Here is a 15774-nt window from a genome sequence, read left to right on the forward strand (position 1 = left end):
ACTGACTTTAAAATAAACTTGTTAAGTTTAGGCTCACTTACCAACTTAAGATTTTTTCACAAACGCATTTTTCGTTCAAGTGAGCCTTTTTTTTTTTTTTTTCTTTTTTTAAACACAGCCCACCTGTCTCGATTGAATGTAACCACTGAGCACTGATCCAGAGTCAGTTCAAACTTTGTGTCATATTTACTTTCAAGACATTTTACATTCCCAAGCCTTTTCGTTGACTGTATCATAACATAAAAACTAAAATCTCATGAAAAGTAGCGTTACCACTATCTTAGTTGTGGTAAAAGAAAATTTAGATAAAGTTTTTCAAATCAGAATTTCTTTAAATATGATGGTATGACACAAAAACTGACTCTGGGTCAGAGCTGTGGCCAATCCAATCCAGCGAACACCAAACTGACAACATGGCTGTTAAGTAAAACAGATGAGGTTTGATTACGTTTGATTAACCTGAGAGAGAGACTGTCAGTCGGTTGATATACTACCACTATGTACAACATCCTCTTTTTACTGTAACCTATGCAGTACAAAATTGAATTACTGTACTTATCAGAAGTCAGTCTAGAACTAAAACAAGCAATATGTTGTTTAATCATTTTTGTTGTTCATGATCAGAGTTCAAATAAGCATGAGACACCAATATGTCGTCTACAGATGCTGAATATTTTTTATATGAATATTTCATTGTCTCCACCCAGTCTGGAAACAACCAGAAACTTTCACCCCAGGATCTGGACTTAATAATCCACAAGGGTTTTTGTTGTGATAGTAACATCTTTGTTCTTGTGTAACACAGATTATTTCAATATTTAGGTGGTTCTAAGAAAGTATCTGTCTACTTCACATTTCAGTCTCCCCTTTTTCACATATTTAACCAGGCAATAATCTGTATGAAATCTCCAGTCGAGCCTTAATGATATGACCTGTTTTAAAAAAACATTTCAAACCGTACCAACTTAAGGCCCTCTCAGCCACATTAGACAGAGGAATATTTGCATCTACAGTAGCGTGAAGAATTATCTTTTCACTCCTCCAGCCCACACATAAAATCTGTACAAGCTGACTACAGTCCTGGAATTAAAGGGTTTTATGGTGGTTTCTAGATAGGGCATCCAACCCAGCCGACTAGCGCTCGAAACGGTCCAAAAATACCCTGAAGGTTTTGTAAACAGATATGGAATTAAAAAGGTTGAAGTGGTTACAGCAGCCTTTCTAGGTTGACTAGTAAAGTGGTATCTAAAACCCTCAGTGGAACTTCTTCAGGCATCTCAGTAAGATTATTCTGGGACAACAGATGTGCAGTAGAACTTCACCCAAACCTTACAGTACTGACTTTGTGCTAAGATGCTGTCAGGAATACCAAACCACAGCATTATCTTTACATTTCACGCAACTCTCCCCTTCACAAACTTCTAACATGCACAGATGTTCATGGGAGATTTGTATGAAATATTAAAGTAATGCTGCTATAACCATGAGGACTTTAGATACAGATTCAAACAGTGCAGCTACAGTTCTGAAGCAGCATCGCTGTTGTGTAATCCTGATTTTAACTACAAGTTTTGTTAAACATTTTTAAATCTTGTCATGCAAGCTAACGACAGTGGGCTGGGAAAACACGTCACGACTGAGGAGAAGAGGAATAACGACCATAAAAACGCCTTCACTGCTCTTTAATGACTTCTTTCATCCATCCACCCATCCATTCATCTATGTTCCTTCCTCCAAGTTAATAGCATTCATCAGCTTCGAACGGCCATATAATGAAGTGGCGATGTCTATCAATTTTCATCCATGATAAATCAATATGATTTGCTCATGCTAACAAAATATGTAAGAGAAGGGATGGAGGATGGTTTTAGTAGTTTTTAAATACAGCTAAAAGTAGCGTCAACATCAATTTGTTTATCATTAGTACCTCTTGGAAACAAAGTGAACTAAGAGGCAAGCAGGAGCAATACATCTGCACAAAGGTGACTAATGTTGAGAGCAACATAAATGTCCGCTGTCATCATTCAGCACCTTTACGACATGGAGAGAGAACGGAGGCACAAACGAACAAAAAGTAGAGAAGGATGTGATATTTCTTCACACAACTGAAGCATGGGAAGATGTGGCATCAGGACGTGAATCTCCCATTTGTGGGTATAAGCATGGAGGTGAGGAAAAGACGGCGAGAAGAAAGGGTGAAAAATGAGCGAATGATGCAGTGAAACAGAATTAAGGTTTCAGTTCATGACATGTACCTCTGATTAGGATAGATGGGGTGGGGTGGGGTTGGGGGGGTTTACAGCAAGCTGAATAAGCAAGAGGATCATACTGGGGGTATTTTGTGGATTGGATGCAGATTTACAGCAACAGATGAGAAACTGAGGTTTTTTTTTTGTTTTTGTTTTTTTTACTCAATTCACTGGGAGAAAGTAGAAGACGTAATAAAGAGAGAAAGAAAAAGGCAATCTCAGACATCTTGTCTCATAAGTTAGAACAAATAAAAGCAGGGGAGACGTCTAAACATTTAGGTATCACCTGAATAGAGAAGATGGGTAGTGCTAATGGTGTACTGTAATGATGTAACAGTAGTATCATGGGCAAATGTGGTTAAAAACAGTGCAGTTGCTGCTAGCTGCAGTGCTTACAAGCCATATGTGCATATAACTTGTGTTACAACAACAGGTAATGTTACAGTATTGCAGGGCTTCTCAGACTGTTTCCAAGGGGACCTACACTTGAGTACACTCAGCCTCATCCTGGGACCCTGGTTCAGTGAAACAAGCTAGCAGTCTCAGAGGGAGGTCCTAAGGAAATCAGGGGCTGTATTATATCACTGATCTTACCTGCTTAGTATCAGAGGTAATTTGAGTTAGAGCATGATTTATCAACTTAGCAGAATTTGACTTTAGATAAATTCTGTCTTAACCTTAAGAGGTTCTGACTAGAGGTAATGAGTTTCTGTAACACAGCCCAAGGCCAGTATCCAATTTTAGGTCCCACACCACAGTTTAAGCAGCACTGCAGAATGATTCGATACAGTATAGCACGTTAGGAGATGAGAGCAGGATGGGATGAGGTTGACTTTGGTGGTAAATAATGGCAGCAAAAAGCTTCTTCTTTGACTGGGAAACTACTAATAGTCATTAAGTGGAACAAGAGAATGAGAAAAGATGGCTTGGACATTGAACCAAGAAGTAGGAAACGACAAACAGGAGCTATGTGTGAAAGCTCACACTGCATACTGCTTTTGTAGCAGGAATACACAAAAGACACACAAATCTCAATCCATAATGCAACATTAATATCTGTAGCCAGGTATTCCACCATCGGTTCATTTTTAACAGCCGTGGAGACGACCGTTCAAACTCATAACGTTTGCAGAAGAGCAGGCAGCTCAAGCTTTCACACACAGCCATGAAAGTTGCTGGCTTTTAACCAATCATAAGGTCTAACTGAAGCTGAATCAGTGGCAGCAGCCCCCGCAGTGACCGCCCCCGTGGGTGTGTCCCGCCGAGGCCTCGCCATGTTTGGTCCGCCGGCTCAGGATCTCGTAAGAGCAGTCGTCGCCGCAGCAACCGGACATGCTCGGCGAAGTTTCGTCAATCTCAAACCTAGAGGCGTGGAGAGAGGGGTTTAGTTAACAAGGACAAAGGAGGCTGGAGAGGTTGTATGAAACAGAACGGGTAATTTTTGGAAATGTGCATATGACATAGGGCTGGGCAATTAACCGAAAAAGTATCAAAACCGACATTTAGAACCCCTCACCAACTTAATGTTCCTTATGTCGGTTAGTTTGGTTAATACTTTCCCAAATGTGTGCATTCGTGAACTGTCACTGACCGTGAAAAATAAATAAATAAATGAATAAATTAAATTAAATTAAATTAACTTAACTTAAATAAATAAATACTATCTCATGTTGCCTCCACCCAATCCAGCTAATGTTAGTCTGTGTTCACTCAAAGTGAAGCTGGCGATATGGATATCATGAGTGCAAACAATGGGCCTCAAGCTACATCCACACGCAAATAATAGTTATATTGATTTGAAGTCATATTGCCCGGCCCTCATACGAAGGCAGCCATCAACACTTACAAGTTCTTACTTCTGTTACTGACATAATATTGACTGATTTCATTCCCAAAGGTTGGATATCACTGCTCTGGAGGAAAAAAACTGAGGTTTGAACATGTTGCATATCTGTACATTAGATCACAGTCACCCTTGAGTTTGTCCTATGTTCTTTACGCATCAACAGATATTTTGACAGCATGAAGATTCCAGTTTTTTCACATTAAACTGTTCAGAATGACTGATTTGAGTGTTATAAAATGAATGACAATGCAAGTCTCTCCTTAAAGTTCTCCATTAAAGAAAAGAAAAAAAAAAAAGACAGTCTTTGTAGACCCAGTATACTCACTGTAAAGCTTCTCTGAAGAACTGGTAAGCCCCGTGGTTGTGTTTGAAAACTGTCAACATCACTTTCTTCATCTGTGTGCTGGACAGAAAGAGCAAGAGAGCAGAAAAGAAAAGAAACATATATGCTTTAGTTTCACATGCCTGAAGCGAGTGATGGACATGAGGTTATTGTTTACGTTCAGTGCTTCTCAGTGAAACGGGTTTCACAAATGTGCTAAATTGTAAATATTTTCAATCCTACATTGCTTGAAACCACTTTTGCTAGTGTGAAATCCTGTAGTAAATGATCCAAATGTAAATGTAAACAGACTTTCGGATATCAGCCTTAGAGGTCATTGCAAAGTCTTAAAGAAGTATTTTTACAGTTATTGGCAGAGAATTCATCCAGTTTCACAAGGTTGTGCGTCCACACCCCGGCCCAACAGCATCTACACTTTACACAGGGTCACACTGCTGTAATGGCAGCTGTAGTTTTTACCTGTTAGCAATGAGCTGTAGGATCTGGATGAGGAACTTGCCGAGTCCTTTCCTCCGCACTCTGCTCTCTAACTGCACCTCATAGCTGGAGAGTCGAGACAACAGGTTAAAAAAGGTCAAATTAAAAAAATAGAATCTACTGCTAGACTTTTCTTGCAATCTACAAACTCATGGATCGGCACGTTACCAATATAAAACCTCCTCCCCGCACTCCACATCGAATCGGAAGTGAGAGAAGGCCACGGGGGCGGAGTCGCCGTCGCGGGCGAGCAGGTACCACGCCCTCTCGTCGTTCATCTCCTCCCTCTTTTCCCTCTCCTTCCAGCCCCACTCGCTCTGCTCGTACCTACAGCACAGCAAAAAAGAAAATGGGTCGACTCAAACGTGACCTGACACACTAATTTTACCCTCGCATCCGCATTCTCCCCATCATCCGGCTGCTCTGGCGATGCTGCTCCAAAAGGACCTGTTTTCTAAATGGAACAAATTAAGTTTCCACTGACTGGGTGCCATTTGCTAAATTGAACACGAGTCAAATTCTGGCAAAGTGAGAGAAGATAAATTGTAGTAATTTCTCTGCCTCATCTCAAATCCATCTGTATTGCCTCTGCTCTCCTTTCCTCAGGCTCCTCAGTGTGTCTGATCTAATTCATACTCATAAAAAAAAAAACACTGATCCACATCTTATTCTGCTGCTGTTTGATGTCACTCTCCAATTCCGCCGCACACAAAGAATTTCTGGCTCGTCTGCGCTTCTACTCAGCTCTAATCTACCATTCACATCTATGTGAGTCTGTCCATTCAATAACGAGTCATTTTGTTCCTGAACTACACCTTTAACCACAGGAACAGCATAGATTGGCCTTCTTACAGTGTCTGCATGTTGCCTCTGGTGAGTTCGAAGGCCCACTCCACAGACAGCGGGTTGAGGGAGGTCACTCTCTTACACTCTATCTGCAGGTTCAGCCTGGATGGGAGGACAACAGGGTCAATAACATCAAGAAAGTGTGAAAAAATGGAAACAATTCAATCAAGTATTGGTCAAAACGGTTATTTCAGATAAATATGGATAGTACACAGAAAGAAAAGTACTACTTGGTGAAATCCCTTTTTTTTTTTTTTAACAACGACTTCTTTTTTTTATGTGGTTTACTAGAATCAACACATCTATAATTATTGCCTATTTACTTCTGTGATTTATTTGGTCAGTGGCTTTGTATGTGTATTTGTTAGATAAATGTCATACGACAACAGTCACTTTAATTTCCTTTGAGGAATGGATGGACTTGAGGTGATCTGTACTTGCTACCCTTTTCGTGTTTTCTTTGTACGCCTCTTTCGTCCTGGGACTATTGGGAAAGTCACCTTTAACACAAAGCTAACTCCTGATAACATATGAGCTGTGTGGTGTTGTCCCTGGTGACCTGTCTGATCAGTTCTCATGTGCATTTGTGCTCCACTAGAACAAAATTTACAAAAACAAAGTATAAAAAAAAAGTATGTGTGAAAAATGTATTCTGAGTGGGAGACAGACAGAAAGAAATACCACCGGCAGACCAACTCTCCCCTCCATGTAGCAAATGAAACAAGTATGTATTTCATGAAACACTGAATAAGTCCTTTGTAGGCATACAAAGCAATGCGTACCCATTTCTGTCGTACTTCTTGAAGGCCGGGAAGGCAGCCAATGGGTCATCCAGCTGGGAGAAGGAGGGACAAAATTAGCTGAACAGACTTTCAAAAACATAAAACAGACTTTTCCCCTTCCGAAACCAAATCTTAATACCATAAACCCCATAAAATGACTAATATCGTATGTTTTTTTTGGTTTTTCATCGACTTATATGATATAAAAACAAAATATATCTGGGTTTTCACCCGCTGCTTGGACAAATCAAGATACTTGAAGTGATCTTTTCTCACTGCTTTCTGATATTTTATATGCAAACCACTTCATCAATAAAATGATTGGCAAATTAATTGTATATGTATTCTTTGCAGCCAACACTTTTGTATTTTCAAATCAAACTCAATCATTTACTTGTGAATTCAGTAATTCCACAAAAATAGACAGTAAAAGTAAATTGCCCAAATGGGGCTCATAAAGGCAGGAAAATTACAGGGCTATTAGTGTTATAGTCCCATTAGTGAGTCATAATAAAATCCCACAAAGTCATCTTTTCCTCAGCCCTGAGTACACATAATCTCAAATTAAGAAAACCCCTTTTCTTGGACAGATCATGAGACATTGGGGCCCCTAGGTGCAGACACTTAAACCACCCCCCTCCTTTCTACCAGGTCATCTTTTCCCCTCCTAATCTGCAGGTTGACTTTTGACTCTAAAGTTCTGCTGTTGGCTGAAACTGCTTTGTTCATTTTTAGACCTCAACAATTTAGTTAGATTTAGTTCCCTTCCACCACACAAAAAATGTGTAACAGGTGCTGGCTGGGATTTTTCCAATATTGTAAAGTCTCTCCACATGACAAGCATGCAAAATGACACATTAAACTATGAAATTTAAATGTTTAACAAAATAAACTGTTACATTGTTATGCATTACATGAAACCAAAACCCTTTACCCATCTAAAACAAAACCTAAAAAAACCTAAAACTAAATGACAAATTTTGTTATCTTTTATTGCAATTTGGTTGTAATCATTTGTATAATGATATAGTAATAAGCAAAACAATATTATGGCCTAGTATTCCATGAACACCCTGGGGCTATCTTCAACTTAACTACATCTGTAATCACTTGTTTACTTCCTGAACCATTATACCTTCAGGGAAATCAGTGTGTCAATATGATTTAGGCACCAATTTAAAATTAAAGTTCAAGTGTAGCGTTCGATATAAAATTAAGAAGTTTAAATAATGTAGCGCTGTGGATGCAATGTGCCGCTGTATTAGGGGGAATTAACAGAAGTAAATATCCGTTCATACTTGGCATAAGCAGTGCTCAAGGATCAGAAAACATGATTGAGACATCCCTACTTTTGAATGAGGATTTGACTTTCGAGTGACAAATGTTTTTAACAGTCACTTCAAAAACCAGGATCAGATTTTCTGCTGTTTTTTTAAAGCAATGAATTCACCATTTGTTTGTTTAAAACAAAAGTACAAGTCAAAATTCATTACTGCTGGCATAAAGTAAAAAGACATAAACCAAAATAAATGTTACTGGGGGGGGGGGGGGGGGGGGGGGGGGGGGTTCTTGCATTCCTTCTCTGTTGGCACATCAGCAGTGGAGAGGATCGGGAGAGAGAACAGCATGAAACACAAAATGCCCCATTTTGGGACAAAGTGACACAGAAAAATAATAAGCCCAAGCAGGCCTGTTCACGGCTCAGCTCGAGGGGAGTGCGAGAGCTTTGTTCTCCTCCAGGCTTCAGTACAGTTTACTAATGCTCTATCCCACCTCCAGCCTGCAGGAGCTGTCTGCTGTGTGTTCTGCTAGATGGCTAGGATTTAATAATGCTTATTAATTATGCATAAAGAAACATATGGCACCGAGTTTGGCTTTTCCTGTCATGTGCATATCAATTATGGGTATAATTAGGGCAGGGAGGGCATCTCCAGCTTTTGGTCTATTACTGTAACTTAACAGAGGATAAAAGAAATCACAGCTCACAGTGGATGTTTTAAGTGCTGTGCTTGATGCATTCTGAATCCATTGGAAAGCCTGAAACAGCATGTAAAAAGGGCCAAGTGGTGGGTGCTTTTATGTGAAGCATTTACAAATACAAAGAGTGCATGTATTATTAATATCAATGCAATGCCATTATCAACTGCCAGAGGTACACAACCAGAATATTTCTGTATTTGCAGTTAGTGAGCAGCTAACACCCGAGCCTATTTTTCATCACTGAGATTATGAAAATAAATAATAAAAAATAAAAAAATACACATCCACTTCCAATCCCACAGTTCCCTAAAAAGTAATCCAAGTTGATGACAGTTGCCTTTCTGTGACCAAATTACCTTATTGGCTGCGTCCACCTTAGCACAGACAGCATCCATAGCCGCCCTCTCCTCCAGACGCCGGGCTTTCTTCTCCTTTGCTCTGTTAGACTTCCTCTGGAAACAGGAAATAAGGACGAGATAAATGGTGGAATATGAAAACCAGGCATGGATGAGGAAGGATAATGTGTACGACAGAAGGATTGAAAGGAGATAGGACAAGTGACGATGAGGGTCAGAGGGAGAGAAAAGGGAAGCAATGGAGGAAAAACAAAAGCACGAGGGAGAAGCTATAAGACAGATGTGTCAGAATTACATCATTTCCTCCCCACTACTCCTCGTTCAACTACTATTGCATCAGGCTACTCCGCTCTGACAATTATACGTGTCTAATAAAAAAAAACGTAAAAATAAAACATAAATCCGGTCTGTACTTCATAATCCTCCCCCAAACATGTTAGCCAGTACAAAGTACAAGAGACAAAGTACTGTCATATTTCATTCATTTAATTTACTGAGAATCTTTAGCTTTTTCTGTCACTTAATCAATCCCCTTCTCTATTTCATATAATCAATTATACATTTAAACTGATCCTGTCCGAGTAGATATCCACTGTGGGGCTGTAAGTATAATTTAGTATTCACTGGCTGTGGTTTGGTGCGATACCATTCTTCATTGTGTCTTTAGAAGAATCAATTTGAGACACTACAAGTGTGTAAGTGTGAGGAATTTCAGTATTGTGACACTAAAGCATGTGAGGAGTTAGCTGGTCAGATAAAAAGACATCACCATAAAACCTGGTGACAAAGATCAAAGAGTTCCACCCAGGTCCAATGACACAAGTCCAGGATTTAGCCAGGGTTCGACTGTGCTTTCATCCAACTCACAAAAATGTCAAATGTATTATTAACCATTCAGCTGTTGTTGTTTAATGCACTTTGAAGCGTGATTACACAGGAAGGAATGTCAGTTTTATGTTAATACCATTTATGTAATGTAAAGTCCTTGTTAGAGTCTTAACTTCAGGGTAAATTTAAGGGGGAAATAAAAAGAAGTATGAAAATGAGTTGCACCTGGATTTAGCTGCTTCCACCATCCAAATATAAAATTACCAGTAATACCGTGTTTTTGAGTGTGTGCAAACCTCATTTGCAGCAGCATTTTATCACACAAACCAACATGACAACATGCACTAAATGACACAGGAACACACAACAGACCTCAAACCACAAAAAATCAAGGTCAGCCATGCACAACAACATGTACCACTTACACAAAAAAATAACTTATTACTGTTATAAACATGATTATCCTGCCTATAAAAACAGCAACAGGAAGATAACAATAGTACAGTAAAAAATAAAAATAAAAAAAGGAGCATTCATATTCACATCAGTAGCTTTTCTGAGCACCACTTGTCAATGCTGTGCGAAACAGTGGAGTGTTTATACCGCTGATGGTGCATATTGCTCTCGGCGTAGGATTATAGTATTGGGAAAATTCTCTGATACTGATACTCTAATTTAGCCAGCTCTTGGCTTGATGTCCGATGCTAGTATCAGCAATGGTGCAGCCATAATTCACACAAATCACTCTGACTGCATCTATGCCTTGCAACAGAGAGAACACACACTTGAACAGATGCTACAAATATATTTCTACCACGACACTACACTACCCTAAATAGGGATAATTAGTTGTTTTTAATTATTAACGCTTGTAATTTGTGGAGAAAATTAACACTTGGCTGGAACTGGCTTGATAAGAACACTTAATTTAAAAGGTTTTCAGTTGGAGAAATGAACCTGCCTCCTGACATAAAACAAAATGTTCAACTACAAATAATGATGTTGCACAGCAGGATTCCCCATAATGTTTTATACAGGAGGTGGACCACCTCACCTGAAATAAAGACATAAAAATCACCTCCTTAAAGGTCATAAAAAATGACCATACTTGAAAATGAAATAAAACATTTATATTTAATGAGTGTGGCTATTGTTTCAGCCATCAACAACACACTAAATTGATCACAAGACAAGATGTGTCAGGATCTAGGTGGCTTAACACCTCTGCTGAACTAAGTCCTGGGGCATTAAAAGGATTAGTCAATGAATCAAATTAACAGAAAATTTAAAATAAAACTATTCTGATAATCTACTAATGGATTTAGCAAAAACACTGAACATTCTCTGGTTCCAGTTTCTCAAATGTGACAATTTGCTGGTTTTCTCTGTTTTATATCACTGTACGTTAAATATCTCTGTTATGGACTGTTGGTCAAACCAAAAAGCTATTTGAAGATGTTCTCCTGTGCTCAGGGACATTGTGATGGCAACTTTTCTTTATATTCTGTCATTTTACAGACTAACTGAAACAATAATCAGCTGATTAACCGACAATGGAAAATAATAATTAGTAGCTGCCATGTACTGATAGAATAACATTGTTAAAAATTGCATTACTGAGCTTGGGAAATCCCATCTATTTGCAGTACGTTAATCAAGTTTTCTTTGACATGTTTACAGTGCAGAAATGGTAAATTGATGCTTCACGGACAAACAATGGCGAGTGACAAACATGCAGGAATTCGCTAAATTCCTTCATTAGATCCAGACCTGAACAGAAGAGGTAACAATTATGGGAAGGAATGCACTGAATTGCCAACTGTAGCTCAGAGTATTAACTCTGTACCAAGCACAGATAGGCTGCAGACTGAGCTGGGACTGTGCAAACACGTGGATTGGTTTATCTGGAGTGAAAGTGGAGGATAAACTCGAGTCTGCTTGCAGAGACTAGCTAAAGTTATGGAAACTAACTCCGAGTACAGGCCTGGTTGGTGCTGTGTACATTACTCACATCCAACAAGCCTGAATATATTATAACCAGGTGGGCCAACACAGCACATTCTGGCTTGTTGGTCAAACGTACACACAGAGAAGTGATTAGCATTGATGGCTAGCAAAGCACTCGTCATTAATATGGCATTCCAAAGTGGCTAGCACGGTTAGCACGCTAACAATGTCACAGCACACACCGGGAGAAGTTAACTGTGCACAGTGAAAAGGACAATGCGGTAATAATGCCGAGAATGCCATAAAAAGCTGTGAGTAAGCAGATGCTAACGTTTCACTGCTACCGAGGCTATCAGGAGGTAGCTAAACGGCTAACCAACACCTTGAGCTACATCCATCCACCATGGTCTCTCTTCCTTTCCCTTCATCCCTCCTTCCTTCTTTCTTTCTCTCCCCTGACCACCATGTATTCACCAGCCCAAAACATCCACCTTCAATTACAACACCGTCGCACCGAGACATGAACAAAACAGACAAAACTCACCCCCATTTTGCCGCTGTGTCTTATCGGTCCCCCAGGAGAAACACGCCTCTATTGTCCCTGGTGCTGAGTTATTAGTATCGTGACTACAGACAGAGAGAAGGGGGCCAGATTAATATGACAATGATAGAGAGTATGCTGTCGAGGCTAGCTAGCTAAAGCACCGAACGATGGCTGTGAGAGGAGCAGCTTAGGCGCAAATTTGATTAAAACAATCAATGAAAAATTCAACTGTTTTATTTCTCTTTAAGTCTGATTGGCGCCAAGAGTGCGAGGCAGAATTTATTACAGGTCCCTTCCTTGCCCTTTTCTTTCCTCTGCTCTCCGTCGCGTCCAACTATGCTGCATTCACGTGTTCCTCGTGAGCTCAGACTTCTGAGACACTACTGAGTCCGAAATGGACTTTCAAGAATTTAAGTGAAGACTTACGCTAAAACTCCGCGTAAAGTAAAAATTTTCCAAATATTTTGTGTATTTTTTTAGAAATACACACATTTGACCCTTTTTTAACGTTTCTGATGTACTTAATGTATAATTTTATACAACGTAAGTGTGCCTTTCCCGAATGTTACTCAAAGCAGTGGAAGAAAAAAAGAATTTTCTTAATATCAAACAAATGTATTTGTATGTAGCAGAATAACGCCTTGTGAGGAGGTATATACTATATATATTTTATTGCATTTTAGTGTTTACTGTCTTGTCGATAGTTTAACTATTTTACAAGGATGTGTAGTCTATTCCATAACAATGCATCATCTTTTATTAGATTTTGTGTATAAAATCTGCAGAGTGACTAACTCCAGCTGTTAGTTTAATGTGAAAAAGAGTAAAAAGTACAATATTTCTCTGAAATATGGTTGCCAAGAATAAAAAATAAATAAAAATAAATAAAAATAAAACTCCATAAAGTTGAACTACCTGATATACATTTTATGGAGGAAAATACTATTATGTGGTTTCAATGATTGTCCATATCACCCCGCAATACATGAGAACCACATGTAGCAGCACAGCGTTATCAATGTCTGCCTTATCGTTGCCATGTTGCTCACGCAGATTTTGGCGTCTTGCCTTTCCAACATGTCGACTGCTGTTATAAGTACTTGCATGACCCACAGACAACATTTCATTTGATTCCCACGGAAAAGTTTCCTGGCAGCGGTGGGATTCGAACCCACGCCCCCGAAGAGACTGGAGCCTTAATCCAGCGCCTTAGACCGCTCGGCCACGCTACCTTGTGTGACGCTGACTATCTGTTCGTCATTATTCCGACAGCATTTGAAAGCGCCACTAGTTTAGCGCGAATGTGGTTTCCTTGTTTGGAAAGTCTTGACCCTCGTGTTTGACTTACGTGTTTTCACGTTGTTGGAGGATAATCTTTGGCGTTTACAGTTATTAACTATGACAGAATATTGTTTAAAGTATTATTAAAATAACCCATCATAACTAACAGTGATGCAGGGAGCTGAGAGTAACATATTATATGTAACATAATTACAGCAATTTGATTACATCAAGCTCAGTGAGCATTCTGGAGCCCTGTACACCCTGCTAGCAGTCAGATTTTTTTTTATTACATTTCACTATAATCTTTATAATCTAATTTTGATATAATTTCTTTCAGATGTTTTGTCAGTCACTTAAAGTAGGCTACTCTAGAATATGTTAACACTGGGATGATGGGATGTATTTGGATGGTAGGACATTACAGTAAATTTTACAATCTAGTTTTTATGTGTATTTGTCTTGCATTTATACTTGGCATATGGGTATGTATGTATACCATGCAAATGTCTGCTGCATAGATTTCCATATTTCAGTGTCTGCATACTGTTATATTTTGCTGCTCCCCTGTACAAGGTTTGAGTAAACATGAAAATATCCGTAAATATGGATACAGTATGTACTGAGAATCATACACAGTTGGTATGACCATGTATTACAACAGATCAAAGTTAAATATTCTTTTGACCCATGTTACATATTATTTTGTAATTACAAAACAATAAACACTTTGTCACATAAAAATGGCTATTTAAAACAAGCAGTTACTTGATCTCACTGCCTATGTTGCGCTACACTAAGTTGCATTAGCCATGATGATGTCATTTATACTCTGTCTGTGGATGCGACTTTGATATGACAGTCCCCTTGCTTTTGGTAAACTGAAATAAATTCTAATTGACTGATGAGTTAGATTAAAGGAAACTGTACTGTAATAGAGAATTTACATTGTAATAGAGAATTTACATTGATTTCCACTAATCCAATGATTTGTAGCAATGCACAGAAACTTCTGCCTCCTAAACTGCTCAATGCTGAAAAACAGGGTATCATAACCTGATTATATAGGCATCAACAGCACTCAAGTTGCTCAACTAAAACTGAATTGGAGGTGAACTCTGCTGATTGACATATTGGTACATTTTGTTTGAATCCAGGGCTTCCAGCTGAAATCAGACAATAATCACCATGGGTGATGTCATGGCATCCAAGCAGCTGCAGTTATTCATTGTCCAGGGAGCAGCTCCAGGATTCCTCTCTGTCTCTGTCTCCACATGACATCATCATGACTAAAATGTACAAATTACAATAAAAGCAAGCTCTATATATTACTGAAATAACTGAAGCACACAGAGGTCATGTCCTCAGGATTTTTATCTGGGAAAACTAGAACCTGAAGTGTATGATTGTTAAACCTGGAGGGTTTTTCGAAGGATGAAACCAGGTTTTGTTTAGATTCTTTTGGCCAAAACTTTGTTAATTAAAATGAAAATTAATAAAAAAAACTAATAGCAGATTTTACAGAACAGTCAGGTCCCTTCAAACATGGTGACTGAGGAGCTGCTTTGACCCTGAAACTACCTTTTTATTTCCTTAACAGGTTATAGAGTGGGGGATTTTTAGTTTGGGGATTTCCAGTAGCTACTTGAAAAGTTCCTGAGGATCCATTTTATCCGATTTCAGTCTCTTCTCTGTTTCCTCTGTTTTCTCTTTTTTCTCAGGTGCAGGTCCATGGTCAAAGAAGACCCCATCTCCTGCTCATTGTATGAAATGATTTTAATAGAAATCCCAGAAATCAGCTCCAGGCAGTACATGATTTCAGAGGCAGTCAGTAACAGTGACCACTAGGTGGCGATGTGGGGTATGAAATCACCCATTTCATATTGTTGCTCTTTATTTCTTCCAAACCTACAATTAAAGCTCCAGACAGGATAAATTAGGAGACACTATAGAAAATATAGTCTTTTATTTTAACTTTTACTGCCTTGACTTCCATTTTGAGCAATCTTTTACCCTTGACACCAGTTTGTACAAACAAACCAGTAATTGGCAGGTTAAGTTTAAAAGTCCCTCCAGCACAACAGATAGGGCTGCATACCCTTTCCTTATGAAAATCAACCACAAAAATGTAAAAGAATACTTGGCCTATATCAAAGTCACACTACGCCCCTGTAGGAATGTTATGCAGCACATGGTGAGAGGAGGTCATAAAAGGATAATGTGAGCACGACAAGGTCACCACAGACAAAACATACCACTGAGGACAGGAAAGCAATTTTTCTTTCAAATACAGAA

General features: G+C 39.0%; 1 protein-coding gene and 1 non-coding gene across 3 annotated transcripts; both read right to left on the reverse strand.

The window, feature by feature from the left end:
* Positions 1-84: 84 nt before the first annotated feature.
* Positions 85-12520, reverse strand: naa40 (N(alpha)-acetyltransferase 40, NatD catalytic subunit). Of its 2 annotated transcripts, XM_022758405.1 has the most exons (9): positions 12199-12520; positions 8880-8975; positions 6544-6596; positions 5768-5863; positions 5084-5242; positions 4898-4981; positions 4421-4498; positions 4096-4162; positions 3533-3611 (listed from the first exon to the last, which is right to left on the reverse strand). In XM_022758405.1, exons 1-8 carry the CDS (start codon positions 12202-12204, stop codon positions 4135-4137), a joined length of 600 nt encoding a protein of 199 aa, XP_022614126.1. In that variant the 5' UTR covers positions 12205-12520; the 3' UTR covers positions 3533-3611; positions 4096-4134. The 2 variants fall into 2 exon arrangements, with proteins under 2 accessions (XP_022614125.1, XP_022614126.1); XM_022758404.1 differs by lacking the exon at positions 4096-4162 and having other exon boundaries at positions 85-3611.
* Positions 12521-13348: 828 nt separating this feature from the next.
* Positions 13349-13430, reverse strand: trnal-aag. The gene has a single exon. It is a non-coding gene; the product is annotated as a tRNA-Leu (tRNA).
* Between the last annotated feature and the right edge of the window lie 2344 nt (positions 13431-15774).

Source organism: Seriola dumerili, unplaced genomic scaffold (assembly GCF_002260705.1).
Source record: "Seriola dumerili isolate Sdu_G_001 unplaced genomic scaffold, Sdu_1.0 BDQW01000295.1, whole genome shotgun sequence".
NCBI lineage: Eukaryota > Metazoa > Chordata > Actinopteri > Carangiformes > Carangidae > Seriola > Seriola dumerili.